This window comes from Ilyonectria robusta (genome assembly GCF_021365365.1).
Source record: "Ilyonectria robusta strain PMI_751 chromosome Unknown BGZ61scaffold_2, whole genome shotgun sequence".
Lineage (NCBI taxonomy): Eukaryota > Fungi > Ascomycota > Sordariomycetes > Hypocreales > Nectriaceae > Ilyonectria > Ilyonectria robusta.
The window spans coordinates 2,042,832-2,057,123 of NW_025764436.1; the positions used below are offsets into that span (position 1 = coordinate 2,042,832).

The window sequence follows — 14,292 nt, forward strand, 5'->3', positions numbered from 1 at the left end:
TTCGTCGACCATGGGCTGCACGGCTAGCTCGGAGAGCCGCCTCCGGGCTGAAGCTGGCGCTGGCAGGACGTCATTGAGGCAATGGGTCACGATGTACGTAGTAAGTGTGCATATGGTAGTCTGGCCGTGAGCCATAGCGCTGGGACAAGGGAGCGTTAACGTGCGCACGTCAACAGAACGACCCGAGCCGGGACAGATGCCATAGCCTGCCACATGGCTCCCTGGGTGCTGGTGATCCATCTCCAACGGGCTCGGCCAACAATAACAGCGGCTGGGCAATAGAAGGTGGACCTGTGAAGGGTCCTCCGCGGGCCGGATAACGGGACGCCGTTGGACACCTTGCTTGGCAGGCTCTCGTGTCGGGCGCGGGAGGCAGGGGAAGGGAAGGGAGGGAGGGAGAGAACAGGACCGTCATGCATTTGCAACGGTAACGGGGCCCAGCCTCCATGTAATCATCGTAGATAGTGTCATCGAGGCGGGCCATGTCGTCGCAGACGAGCCAGTGGTGAGGCAGGTGAGGGCGAGGACGACGAGATGGAAGCCCTGGAAGACTCCACCGCTCGTGTTTGCAAACGCGTGGCTCCCCAACCCACGTGGCGGGGTCCACCAGTGCGACAGTGGCAAGCCGGGACTTGGCCAAGGGTTGCCACTGGCCTCACCCCCGGGTCCGGGCGGTGGCACGCCCCGTGGACTACTCTTACAGCATGTACGGCGTGGACTACGGCGCATTGCGTGTGGGAGGCTAGCTGGCAGATACAAGCCTTGTAACGGCATAGCTGCGCATGCGACAGCTGTATCTGGTTGGCCGTGAGGTGGCTTGCCCCGGACACTGCAAGTCTGCTCGCTAGGCGTGGCCCAGCCCAACACCAATCTCCTGATGGCTGGCAGCTGGCCAATTCTTCATCTCAGCTCCCCGACCGGTGCCAGAGAGCAGTCGTTGAAACTGGGTCTGTCGCCCTGTACATGAGTACATCGTAGCGTAGCAGGCCGCTGGTGGCCGAACCCTGCCCGTTCGGGTCCGACACGGCGACCCCTGGGTTGGGGCAGCTCCGGCAAGGGCACCGCCAAAAGAAACATGCCTGTCTCTCTGAGTCGCGGGCGTTCATCATTATGCTACGAGGCTGGACCCTCATGACTAAGGTCATCGCCAAGCAGATTGCGGATTGTGCAGATGGAGTCGCTCCATAGGGCGGAACATTCCAGCCTCGTTCTCCCCGGCGTGATTGGGCACGGCCGCCTCACCGTTCCGCAGTGTTGATTAGGCCTGCGGGTTGAGCCTGCGATTGAGCAATGCAGTGCTCCGTACATACAAGGCTCAAGCAGCCACGTGGGAGTGCCGACAGACGGAGGAAAGTGACCAGTCATTCCCGGGCTCCAACTGGGCGCGTCCTGTCACCGCCGTCCGCCTCCATTGGCCAGTTCCCCAAAGTAGCGCCCATCACAAATGAGACGTCAGGTCTGATCGCCTAAAGTCTGCTTTGTGAAGCCCTTCGCTTGCAATCTCAGGTGACTCGCAGCGTGGCCAAGCTCCTCCTGTCAGCTCTTCCTGTCACGACGTTTACGCTGTCCCAGACGCCCGCACAAGGATCCGCTCAGCCATCCCCATACCCGATTATTCCCATGCTGCGCCGTTGGCTTGGCTTATGTCGGTGCTGACAGTGAACTTTCCTTCTGACACCCTGGGATGCTGTGTTGCCAGCCGCCTGTGTGTAGGAAAGAAGCTCGTGCAGCAATACGATTAGTCCATCACGACTCAATTGGGTCGGAGTCAGTATGCTTTGACTCGTCAAGCTTTCGTTGAATAAGCCTCCCCCCTAGCTTCCCGGACCCGAGCCTGACCGACTATCTTGGTTCCCGTGTATTCTCCAGCACAGACCGTGAAGCTATCGAGCCACGCGAGCCAGCCGCCCGGACATGCGGGATCATGCCAGCGGGCGCTTGATGGGCTGACACTTACTCGTCTCTCGCACCCGACCCCCCCCCCACAGATCCGATGCTGTCCAGACGGATCTGAAAGGCCATTGACACTTAGTCGGGATTTCCGACGGACCCTGCTGCCCCTCACGGAATGCGGAGTCTCGGGTAGTGGGAGTGAAGATGAGTGAGTCGGAGCTTGATGGCACGATTGCCCTTTCTGTTACCCTGGACTTGCAAGTTGCGACCCTCACTTGGTCCGCGCAGCGATGCATCCGGTCTGGGGCTTCTGGGTCCAGGGTTCGACCGCCGCGCAACCGAACGAATGTACTGTAGATCTTCCGCCAGTGCTGCCGTTGCTTTATGGCCGCTGCGGGCCCCCTCTTTGCCCGGGTGTGAGTGCTTGCAGTGCGTACAGTGTGTGTGAGTGTGTGTGCCGGTGTGCAGTGAGCACTCGTATCTGGGCATGCAGAGTATGGGCTCTGCAGCTGCAAGTTGCAACTGCAGCCATCCACCTGAAGCTGAGATTCGGTAGCGGTGCCCACAGGCGGTACGTGCAGGCAGGATCGGGGTTGATCACTATCGCAGCATGCAGCTGTCGCGACGGATTCTCTCGCTTGGTCATCCCTTCCGCGTAGAAAGTGGTGGCGTCGCCTTGCACCTTTTTATCTTGCTGATGACCATAGTGACACGCCGATGCCATTGTTAGGCAGGTAGAGCAGTTAGGGTATGCGGAGGAGAGGCATCTCGCCCGTCGTCGCATACAAGTCCGCTTCTGCCGTCTATGTCGCAACAGCCTTTCCCCCACCGGGCTTGGGAGGAACAAGGAAGAAGCTTCAGGTTGTGCAGGTTGGGAGACCGGTGCAGCATCCAGATTCATAATGGCGCGTATCTTGTTGCCAGTAAAAGGCCGCGTTGCCCCTTTTTCGACCGCGATTCCTTCCTCGTCGCTACATGTTCTCAACAACACTTGAATCATTCTGTCGCTTCGTCTCACTCAGTCGTCATCTTGTCGCCACTGATCCTCCACTCTCAGCGGCCGCCAGTTAACAGGTTCGCACAAACAGGTTCGCACGAAAACCCCAAATTGAACACGACTCCTGGCTGGTAGCCTCATCGGTCGCTTTCTCCGAGCGCAAGAAGCAGCAGACGTTTTGGAGCCAGGATCTGCCGTCTCTTGCCACCCGCAAATCGCGGTCGCGTGGCTGGCCGACGTGAATTTGAGTCGAGTTGAATTGCAAAGCCCATCCAGGTAAAGTGGAACCAGTCTGATTCACCCCTCCAAGCCCCTGGCCGCGGCCCGGTTTCCAAAAGGGCTTCTAGAAGCTGGGACACGGACAGCCCATTTTGTGCAAATCTCAATTTCGCCTCCATGAAATCGAACCGTTCCGGGCTGAAGATGGTGACGGGTTATGAGGAGGGCGCTAACATGTGCCGACAGATTGCACAGGGCGCATTTCCCTGAAGCAGCTTGGGTGTGACTCTCGACTGGTTTGTCGCGATCGCAGCGCGAATTGCTGCGACACTACCGACGTAGCGCTGCCGTAGCGTATCAAACGACTCTGAACCGAGGAACCCAAGGCAGCGAGCCAGTAGTGGCGTCGACAACTTGGTGGACACCCAGATGGTGATTGAAGCCACCAGCAAGAGACGGAGCCTGGCGACTCACCAATCAGAAGTACGTATATCGATACCCTCGCGGGTGCTGGACGCAAAGGCGGTGGGTCGGATCGGCCTTGAGGTATGTCCGTGGTGTTTCCTGTTGTCAATTCTCTTCTCCGTGTTGGAAGCAAGAACGACGACTCGTCAGTGCCTGTTCCGAACCAGGGCCGGAGTCAGCCCGTCCCGACCGGCAGGCGTTGACATCAGCAAGGCACAGCAAGGCATGGCCGAGCATGATGAATACCGGGAAGTAAGGCATGAGGCATGAGAGACGCCGCAGGCCTTGCGCCTTGTGGCTTGTGGCTTGTCCTGGTCTCGGCGGGAAGAGCAGTCCATCCCAACGTTTCAAGGCGTCGTTTCAGCAGACAGAGCTCCATCATCTCCGTCCCAAGCGGGGCAAGCATCGGGATCACAATCCCAATCTCGGGCCATCTCAGGGCCAGGCCAGGCCAGCGCCGGCGTCAGAGTCACTCAACGACCGACCCATGGGCCAGGTCGGCTCAGCAGAGAGTGAGCACGTGTGCGGTGCGTGTGTGCGATGCGTGTGAGCGTGCGTGTGTGCGTGCGGTGGTGCATGTGTGCGTGCGTGCGTGCGTGCGTCTGAACCACACGGACGAGGACACGGAGAAGCCTCCGCTGCGGTCCTCTGCAGCACGGCTGGTACCAGCGTGGGCCGCACAGTGCAGGCCGAGCGGCTGCGACTGTCCTCTTCCCCGACCAAATATACCTCTGGGAGCAATTTGGCAGAATGAGGAGCGTCAAGCAGCAGCAGCCACCAGTGCACCACCACCAATGCACCACCACCAGTGCACCATCCACCACCACCACCCACCACCACGGACAGAAAGAGGAGAAAGCCAAGAGGCGCTGCTGGCGTGGGGCGGGGTGGGGTGGGCTTGCGCCGGGGCATGGCTCCAATGGTTGCATTGGGAGCGTGGGAGCATGGGAGCCATGGTTTCTCTGCGTGGCCGCAACGTGACGCTGTGGATGAGCAGCGAGCGTGGCTGCAGGGAAGTCCGTCGGCCGAAAGAAGCCTAGGGCGGTGGGCGGAATCCCTGGAGCCACGCGCCTTCAAGGGGCAAGGGGGGGAGAGGGGGGGGAGCATATGGACTGCAAGTGTGGGACGGATCAAGAGGAAACACACACCTCTAATTCTGTCTTCGTGCAACCTTGAGGCGGGCATAGGCGGGCATTGTCGAGCACGGAAACTCCATCCCATCCATCTCTCCCATCCATGCCAACCCGCCAACCCGTGCCATCCATGGATGGGAATGGTGAGAATGGACGACGCCCCATGCAAGGAGGAGGCACCGCGCTTGCTCGCCGCCAATGCCTCGCGGCGTCACTCTCATAGTGCTGTGCCTCTATTGCGTCCTGCTCCGGGCTCGGGCTCGCCCTCCTCGTACTCAAGCACCAAGGACACACAGCAGAGAGGCACGCGTTGCATCCGTCACCCTCGTCCTCGTCCTCACACCCCCGGAGACAAGACAGAATTGACCTGGACCGTGTTGTCCTGGCTCATGCTCACCCTCATCTCTCGACGGCCTGATGCCCGGTTCGGGAGACGATTATCACCCCTTTCCATGTCCACTGTCGCCTCCTCCGTGGGCCGCGGTGCTGAGGCCCGCGGTGCTGCGTGCCGCGTCTCTGCCGCAGTTTTCGCTTCTCTTTTCCACCTCGGGCGAACATTCCATTCACACACCTCCGTCGGAGCTCAAAGCCGCCCCACTGAGCCACCGGAACTGCTGGGCATGGCGACGGGGCCCACGCCCCACAACCCACTGCCCGCCCGGCGCCGCTGATCCGCTACGCTCGCGCCCTACCACCTCAACTTCTTCATCACTTCCTCTGCACGCTACAAAACTACCCGAACTTGCCCAGCGACGCCAGGCGATTTCCGCCGGGGGCAGCACTGTTGACTGCGCTGGTGGGCAGCCACACAGACGGGCTAGCAACTAAAGGCGTCGTGGCCTGGAGTAGAAGACGGTCATGGCACCGCGCCGTTCCAAACTGGCCATATTGCTATGAGACCGATTGAGACCGATTGGGACCGAGAATGGCTTCAACTAAAGATCAAGGGAAAATCACATGGGCCGCCCAATCCGCTTTGATGTCATCATCCATCACCGCCACCACCACCCACACGGATGGATGGCCTTTGTAATCGCCCATCGCTTCAGTCACTCCTTGCCTTGTCTGCTGTGCGGAGAAGCCTCCAGCTCTTCAGACCGCCCGATGCCTCCCCTCCCCCCCGTCACCCCTCATGAACAGCATCTTCTGCAACTTGTTCCTCCTCTGCTGCGAGCCTGAGTGGCTCACGCCCATGAACCCTCAGCGCCAATTCTGCCCTAGCCAGTGACCTACCTTAGTGCAGGTAGCCCCGAAAGCGGCTTGGGGGGTCCCGGCATCGCCAGCGATGCGGGATGCTGGAAGCGGTTGTCCTACCAAGAGCACGGCGGAGTACCTTTTCTTCTTGCCTTGGCAATTCAAAGCATTTTCTTTGGGTTGGTTCGTCTCTCCACGCCGTCGGCTTCCACACTTTTGGCAAGTTGGGGGAGCGAGACAAAGGCACGGAATCACTCACACCCCCCAAATCCCCTGTCGATTTTCCATGGCTATTATTGCCTCCCCTCCAATTATCTATACTTGAGCCGGAGCCGGAATCACTGCCGGCGGGCATTTCTCAGATATTTCTGATGAGTAGTATTAACATCATCTGCTGGCCCCTTTCCCCTCTCTACTCTCTGCCCCCATCCGTCTCTCCCGCAAACCGTCCCGGGAAGCTTTTCAAGGTCTGCTTCACAGCCGGCTCAGGCTCAAGCTCAGGCTCAGCAATCCCATCCATTCACTCAACCCGAAATCGCTACCACCATCTGGGGAGGAGACCAGGCAGGCGACTCAACCAGGGTCCCTGCCCTCTCTCATGCTTTCGTGTAGAGAACCAAGTACCCGATACGGCTGGTGGCAGTCCACCAGGTCCACAGGCTCGCTCAGCAGAGGCGCGCCTCGCGAAGACTCCCCCAAAGACCCCCTAAAAGCACCCCTAACAGGCCCCCGAGCAGGGACCCTCCAGCGGCCCCCCTCAGTAATACTAGGGAGGTCGTACCTCTGCGCTGCGCGCGCCGCACAACCGCACCACCCCTGCTGCACCACCCTGCCATGTACCCGCTACCTGCCAGGGTATTTCGAGTGGAGACGCTGCTCGGGCTGTGGTGCTCATCGCCTTGCCCTGGCTATTTTTCCCTGCCTTGTCTAGCCCGCTCGTCTCAGCGCCTTTCTGGGGCCCACCCAAGTGACCCCCCGGCCAGTTTCCACGCCGGGTTCCCAGTGGAGTGGAGGTCTCCAGTGGAGTGGAGGTCCCCAGTGGAAGTCCCCAGCGGAGGACCCTTCTGTAGCCACCCCCTACACCCCACCGTCCACCCCTCCCTCCCCCTCCAGTGCGCTCATCTCCAGAGCCCGGCCTTTCTTTGAGTCTTGGGTTTGGGGACTTGGGCCTTTTGGTCCGGTCTTGTTCCTTGTCCTGTCTACCTTACCTACCTTTCCTCACCTTTTACCTATCTCTGGCGTCCCACTCCTGCTCGCTCACTCGCTCGTCCATCTCCTTCTTATTTGAACCTTCCCGCTGCCGTCACTACAAAGCCCCCCTCCTAACCTCTCTCGTTCCCGATAGATGGCCACTCTGTCGCATCCTCCTCGGCCCACGGATCCTCAGTCTGCCTCTACTCCCTCACGCTCTGATAGCCTCGACCAAGACCAACGCTCCGCTTCCGCTTCAGCTTCAGATTCCGCCTCCGCCTCCGCTGCATCCCGCCCCTCACCTACGGATCGCCCTCGTCTGCTCCAAGACACCGTCACCGCCGCCGCTTCTGCTGCTGCCGCTACTGCTGGAGCCACCACCGCTGCTCCTCCCGCCCACCCCCACTCCCACCGCCATACTGTCTCGGTCTCGAGACTCAACCAGCGATCGTCGACCAGTATCTTCGCTCTCGCCGCTGCTGCCTTGGACAGGACCCAGAACGCCATCGCAACCATCGCTGAGCCCTCGATCCGCCATCGCTCGTCCAACAGCACCCTCTCGAGACTCTCCCTCCTGCCAAGCCCCAGCCCCGAGCCCTCCAGCCCGGACAGGAAACACCGCCTCAAGAGCGCCTCGAACCAATCCCTCTTGTCCAGCGCCAACCTGGATAGCGCCCACTCTTCCCAGCCGCCCTCGGCGAACCACCCGCTGTCCCAGCCCTACGCGACTGCAGACCCAAACCAACCGCCTCCCATCAAGTCCTCCCCCGTGACGGCAAACAAGATGCATCAAACATCCTCGCGCTTGTTGCGCATGACGGACGATGACCGGCCTTTCACAAGGGTATGTACAACCGTTCTACAATACTTACCATGCCTCGCCGTTTCTGGTGCGCCGGTTTCTCTGCGGCCTTCCGCGCGGGGGCACGAGACGCCACCCTCTGAAACGCTGCTCCCGAACCCGTTCTCGCCTGAGCCATGACTGACTTTGGTTGCACAATAGGACTTCAAGGATCTGTTTTCCACTCTCGTCGTCAGTCTGTTGCCGCTCTCGGCCCACCGCGTCCGATTGACCAAGGTCGAGTATACCTTCCTCTCCGAGGATGCCATCAACAACCTGGGATCTCTCAAGTTCTCCCAGTCAAACCGCATGCCCGATCCCAAAGACCCCTCCCGTATTGTCACCACCACCACAACTACCACCTTCTCCATGGCTAAGGACATGGCCCGCTCCATCTGCCAGCGATTCGTCGAGGCTCGCTTCATTGAGTCTGCCGACGGCAAATACCAGCAGGTGTACAACATGAAGGGTTCCGTCTGGCAGCTTACGGCAAAGGGAGTTACCGTGCTAGATAGATTCTGCTCGAGAAACGGCATTCAACAGAAGCAGGTAACGGAGCTCGTTAACCTTGGTGCGACCCAGCTGGTGCTCCTCGAGCGGGACGGCCAGACGGATAAGCTGCTCCACGACCAGGGCACTCTCGAGGTCATTTTCCGCCGATTTGTTGGTTCCGAGGGCCGAAACATCAAGTCAACTGTCAATGCCGCCGATTCAGATTCGCTACACGATTACCGAGACGGCCTGACCGGCGTGAAGATGGCTGCTGAGCGCAAGGTTAACGGAAAGTCGTACCGCGACACATTCACGGGCAAGGCTACTACTGACTGGTTGATGGACTGCTCCACTATCGTTGACAAACGGGAGACGGTCGAGGTTGCTGCCCTCTTTGTCGAATTCGATCTGGTTGAGGTTGTGGCCCAGGATCGAGCCTACATGTCCCAGAACCCTGGCTGCAACGTTTTCCAGCCCACAAAGTATGCAATCTACCAAATATCGCAGCGCGGCAAGGATCTTCTCAACGGCACTGGCTCGCGAGGACGCGCCTCAGAAAGCGAAGGCGGCGCTGCTCCTTCGCAGCGAAACGGCATTACCCGTGACTCCAACACCCAGCGACTCGACAAGATTCTCACTGACCCTGCGCTTCGCCTGCTTTTCCGTGAGAACCTTCGGGATACCCACTGTGAAGAGAACCTGTCATTCTACCAGGATGTCGATGAGTTTGTCCACAGCTGCAAGGCCGTGACTCGCGCGGCCCAGAAGAACCCCAATACCACCTCAATGGACGGTGTCAAGGAGATCATGGCCCAAGCGTACGGAATTTACAACGCTTTCCTGGCCCCGGGATCCCCCTGCGAGCTGAACATTGACCACCAGCTCCGAAACAACCTTGCCACACGAATGACGAAGGCTGTTGGACAGGACGTGGCGATGATTGACACTCTCCAAGAGGTTACGTCCCTCTTTGAAGACGCCCAAAACGCGGTTTTCAAGCTGATGGCTAGTGTAAGTTTTGACTAAGAACCCCCTCTCCCTTGACTACCCACAGTCGCTGACAATCTGCAGGATTCCGTGCCCAAGTTCCTCCGCAGCCCCAGGTACGAGCAGCAACTGCGAAATTACGAGTTCGACGTTGTCGCCCGGGTCCCGGAGCGTAGCCAGAGCCGCTCCAACCGAAAGTGAACTGTTGATGCCGAATGCCGACGTTCGCTGCAGGTGGGACGGTCGACTTCCTGAAGCACGACTCGTCCAGCCATATTGCGCCTCATTTCACGAGTCATTTGCATATAGCCTACTGGTTGATTTGGCTACCATGTGCTTTTGACACCATCGAAACGATACCAGCTAGAGTCACCTCATCTCACGCATTATCGGTGTTTTTGGGTTTTTTGTTTCATTGATGTTATCAATTTTTCTTCTTCGCGATCCCTCGGGTCTCGAATGCCGGCCACAAATCCTTGGTTACCGCCGCAGAACTCTCGTCTAGGACTAGGTCTCGCAATGAGCGGGCTCCCTTTGTCATCTGACACATGTTTTTTTTTTGTCACTTGTGGAACCTGAAGGGGCCCGAGGGATATTTAACACCATGGGGAGAGAGATTACTACACGACAGAGTACATGAAAAAATATGAAGGGGGAGTGGATAAGCCCTACTGTCTCCGTAAAGCGGGACGTTTGGCCGAGCCAAGGGAACGAGAACGCCACGAATAGGCAGGCTGGGCGGCATTGTCGATACGGACAGGCATCGCGACGATAGGAGGGCGGTGCAAAGGGGATTGGGGAACGGCGGAACAGGAAAATCGGCGGCATCTTGTTATTTACGGCCAAGGGACATGTTGCGATACTTGGGCCGAAGTAATGCATTGCATCGAAAGGAGTCGGTTACAAGGCGGGGAGCGCTGATACACTTGTACATAGAAAGAAATTTGGGCAGCCTCCACGACAATGTCAACAAAGAGTCTCAAAAGTCCAGCTCCAGACCGGCTGCGCTACGGATAACTACCGAAAATGTGTGACCCTTCTTGCTCCGACGGATGCGCCCTTGGACTCTTTCGACCTTTCGACGGGCGAAATAAAGTGTCTTCTCGCAGAGTGGATGCCGTCGGGACGCGGGAATGCGAGGGACCGTCTCGCCGGGTCTCTGCAAGGGAGCCGACCGACGGTCTATATCGGTCTGGCCCCTCTCCCTTGGAACGAGGCCTCATCTCGCAGCGTGGCAACGGAATGGGCTGGGACGCTGGCTGGGCTGTTTATCATACTTGACTGGCTGAAGAGGTGCAAATCCAGACACGCAGGGATGGGACATGTCTCAGCTGACCTGACGGAATGGCGAGGGAGATGAGGTCGCCGGCTTGTTTGCGTCGTCAAGGGAGAGAGGTGACTGATGATAAAAGAGGCCTTCGTCGACCGCAAATGGACACAAACTTTCTCATCACAAGCTTCAGCTCGCAACTTACACTCGTTTACAATCCAACACTCTCGCTCTAGTCACTCGCTTCAACCCACTCGTCTTTTTTTAACCCTCCTCGCAACTCCTTTTGCCTTCCCGGACTCATCCCGTTCACTTCAACTTAAAAACCAAAAACCCTCGCTTTCAAGATGTTCGCCAACACTGCCATCCTTGCCCTCGCTGGCCTCGCCGGCCTCGCTGCCGCCCAGACTCCCACTGCTGGAGTCTTCCAGACCGCGCTCCCCGGCAACGGCACCATCGTCGAGGTGACCAAGGTGTACACTGCCTACACCACGGTCTGCCCCAGCCCCACGTCGTTCGTGTTCAACGGCCACACCTACGACGTCACCACGTCCTGCACTCTGACCATCACCGACTGCCCCTGTACCGTTGTTGAGACTCACGGCGGCCCTCCCACCCAGACCATGGGCTGGGGCTCTGGCTCTACCGGCACTCCCCAGGAGCAGCCCTACATCTGCAAGGGCGACAAGTGCCCCTCTGGCTCTGGAGGCTCTGGAGGCTCTGGCGGCTCTGGATCCGGCGGCTCTGGCTCTGGCTCTGGCGGCTCTGGCTCTGGATCCGGCGGCTCTGGCTCTGGTGGATCCGGCTCCGGCTCCAGCTGCTCGGGCGCCGGCTGCAGCTCCACCGACACCCCCGGCGTTGTCACTGCTGGCGCTGGTGCCGTCAAGCTCAGCCTTGGTCTGGCCGCCGTCCTCGCCGTCCTGGCCCTGTAAGCGGTTTTCACGAACCGCTCGCACGCATCGCCAGCCCGACTCGACGGCGATGCGAGCAACCATGTCCGTCAGCTCGAATCAGCCAAGTCCCGCAGCTGACCATGGACGCCAAGAAGTGTCTGGATGCGCCTCGAAACGCCTCGAAACGCCTGCCATCAAGCTTTCTGGGCCGAAACCTTCACCGCAATAATAATTATTTCGAACCATTCTTCGTCCGCATCTGGATTGGGAAGAGGGAGTAGTCTTTTGCCGATGCCCTTTCCCCACACTGCATCAGTAACGGGTTGGGAATGCAAAGGAGAGGGGGGCGATCCAGGGGGGTTTTGGGAGTTGATGTTTTTGAGGTTGTAATATCTCGGGGATCTGGAGAAGCTATAGCATTGCTTGGAGGATGATTGTTTCGTTCTTGTAGATACGCAATGTACCGAAAGCAATTTCATCCTTAAGCTTACGCGTTTTGGTCCTTGTTCTTGTTCTTGTGACATGTCTGACATTAATTATGTGCTCGCTTTGTAAAATATCTTTCGAAACCATTCGTAATATGACTCTGGGTCAAATGATAAAAATACGCCCACATTGCCTCATCGAGAAAAAGGAATCCTCGTGAAACGGGGCCGTTGCTCGTTACTTGATCACTGAAGCTCCGCTGGCCGCGCTCGCCGGTCGTGCTGAACCTTAAGAGGAGCAGGGTACGCGCCGTTCAACTCTGGGGTCGGCGGGTTCTCTTCCCGAGAAGAGTCTATTTTCTCTTCGTAGGGGTTCATGCTTGGGAACTCGTCATAGTCATGGGGCTTGCTGGTCCCGCGGTACACGGTCCCCGAGTGCCTCAATCCTCCTTGTTGTGAGGTTGCCCCGGGGAAGTCGTCTGGGAGGCCCAGACTGCCATTCGTCTCTGGGGGTGCTACTAGATAGGGCGCAGTGCTATTTCTGTATGGCGCCAGGGACTGCTGGGACTGCTGGCGTTGGTGCTGGTGCTGGAGCTGTTGATGTTGCTGGTGTTCATGCGGGTGGACTGGTGGTGGCGTGGCGAGGCCCGGAACTAGACCCTGGTGGTTCCCCGTGCTAGGAGGCAGTAGAGGGCCCATCGAGGGCACGCCGGAGCTGTCAGAGCGGATTGAGGCCGGCGTGGGCGACTGGAGAACGCTGGGCGACTGCAGGGCGCTGGGCGTGGAGATTGCCACGCTCTGTCTGGACTGGTTGGCGGAGACGATCTGGGCCTTTGCGGCCAGGCGGTCGACCAGCGAGCCGTGCGACTTCTTGAGCGTCTTCTTGACGAATGCGGCCATGAGCATGTTGCAGCGCAGATCCACATCCTCCCTTAGATACAAGCCGGACAAGGGCGCGTTGAGGCCCAGCTCGACGGGCTCGACGGGCTCACCGGGCAAGGTGCCGCCGACGGACCAGCGGTCGCGGATGTCGAGCCCCATGGGCGCGTAGCAGTGGGTTTGCAAGCCCTCGGGCAGGTCGTTGAAGGCGCAGGTGTACGAGACCTGGCCCGAGACGACGCCGCCGGGGAGGTAGTCGATGCGGTCGGTGAGCGAGTACCACACGCACCGGTGCTCCTCGGGCGGCGAGTTGGCCGGCGGCGAGATGGCGTGGCGCTCCTTGATGAGCGGGTTCAGGTCGATCATCTCCAGGTGGTCGTGCAGGAAGTCGATGACGACCTGCCGCGGGATGTTGGGGGGGAGGGGCGTGATGGTTGTGAATGTTGTTCTTGCCATGGTGATGACGGTTGAGGAATGAGACTGCTGCTGATGATGATGATGATGATGCAAGTGGCTGGCTTCCCCGGTAGTTGCAGTCAAGTGCCGAGGCGACGAGCAAGGATGTGAAGATGGCGATGCGGTGTTGGTAGAGGGGACGAGATGCCAAGACAAGGTCGCACGCAAGGACAAAGAAGCAGCTTCAACCCGTTCAATCACGACAGCGTGAAAATCGATGACAGACACGCGGCGGGTGTGATGCCGTATTAAGCCACAATCTTACCAATACGGCAACGGATATGCAACGGATGCTTAACGGCGCCACCGAGCACGAAACTTGTTTTTAGTCTGTCACTCGCTCACTCAAGCAGGCGGCGAAGACAAGACAAGATGACGAACAGAACAAAACAGAACAGAGCCAAGCGAAGACGGGAGGAAAGTTGGGGACGGCGGCAAGTAAAATGAAACCAACCTGACACTGGTGAGGGGACCGTCTCCAGGGTAAGGTAATCAAGCCTACTACGTGCCTACCTAGTAGCTCGCGCTCATCAGCAAAGGGGTGAGATTTTAGTTGCTATAAACAGCGCCCACGCAGGCTTTGGTTGGAGAAGCGTCTCGCAGTCTCATGCACACGCCGTATCAAGTACACGCACGCGCATCCGCGGGTGAGACCGGGCCGTGCATTTTCGGTCTTGCCCGCCGCCGAGGGAAGCGAGAGAGCTGTTGTGGCTGTGCAATTTCATCAATGGCGCTCTGCTCTGCTGCGCCGCGCTCGCGTTTAGCATCCAACGGATCGCTTTTGCCGCTCCCTCGCTCACTGCATTGCGCTCGCGGCTATGCTCAGGTGGTGTGGCAGGTTGGATTTAGGCCCCTCCTCCCCCGGAAAGCCGTGTTTCCGTCGAGTAGTCCGCGGTTGGCGCTGGCAATGGCGCTGGCAATGGCGCCAACGAGACACCTGGCTGGCGGCTGATAGGG

At 58.9% G+C, this 14,292-nt stretch overlaps 3 protein-coding genes across 3 annotated transcripts; 2 read left to right on the forward strand and 1 right to left on the reverse strand.

Moving 5' to 3' along the window:
- Positions 1–6,928: 6,928 nt before the first annotated feature.
- On the forward strand, positions 6,929–8,388 carry BGZ61DRAFT_90854 (uncharacterized protein). The gene has a single exon (XM_046257204.1). The coding sequence runs from the start codon at positions 7,247–7,249 to the stop codon at positions 8,072–8,074; it is 828 nt and encodes a 275-aa protein (XP_046110834.1). The 5' UTR covers positions 6,929–7,246; the 3' UTR covers positions 8,075–8,388.
- Positions 8,389–11,029: 2,641 nt separating this feature from the next.
- Positions 11,030–11,614, forward strand: BGZ61DRAFT_527044 (uncharacterized protein; the record flags this gene model as incomplete). Its single annotated transcript, XM_046253053.1, has 1 exon — positions 11,030–11,614. The coding sequence occupies one exon, from the start codon at positions 11,030–11,032 to the stop codon at positions 11,612–11,614; it is 585 nt and encodes a 194-aa protein (XP_046110835.1).
- Positions 11,615–12,246: 632 nt separating this feature from the next.
- Positions 12,247–13,335, reverse strand: BGZ61DRAFT_339555 (uncharacterized protein; the record flags this gene model as incomplete). Its single annotated transcript, XM_046239239.1, has 2 exons — positions 12,247–12,558; positions 12,628–13,335. The coding sequence occupies 2 exons, from the start codon at positions 13,333–13,335 to the stop codon at positions 12,247–12,249; spliced, it is 1,020 nt and encodes a 339-aa protein (XP_046110836.1).
- Positions 13,336–14,292: the final 957 nt, after the last annotated feature.

What these genes read in the sequence shown, in the direction of transcription:
- BGZ61DRAFT_90854 (XM_046257204.1), top strand. Translation starts at nt 7,247, where the DNA reads ATGGCCACTCTGTCGCATCCTCCTCGGCCCACGGATCCTCAGTCTGCC.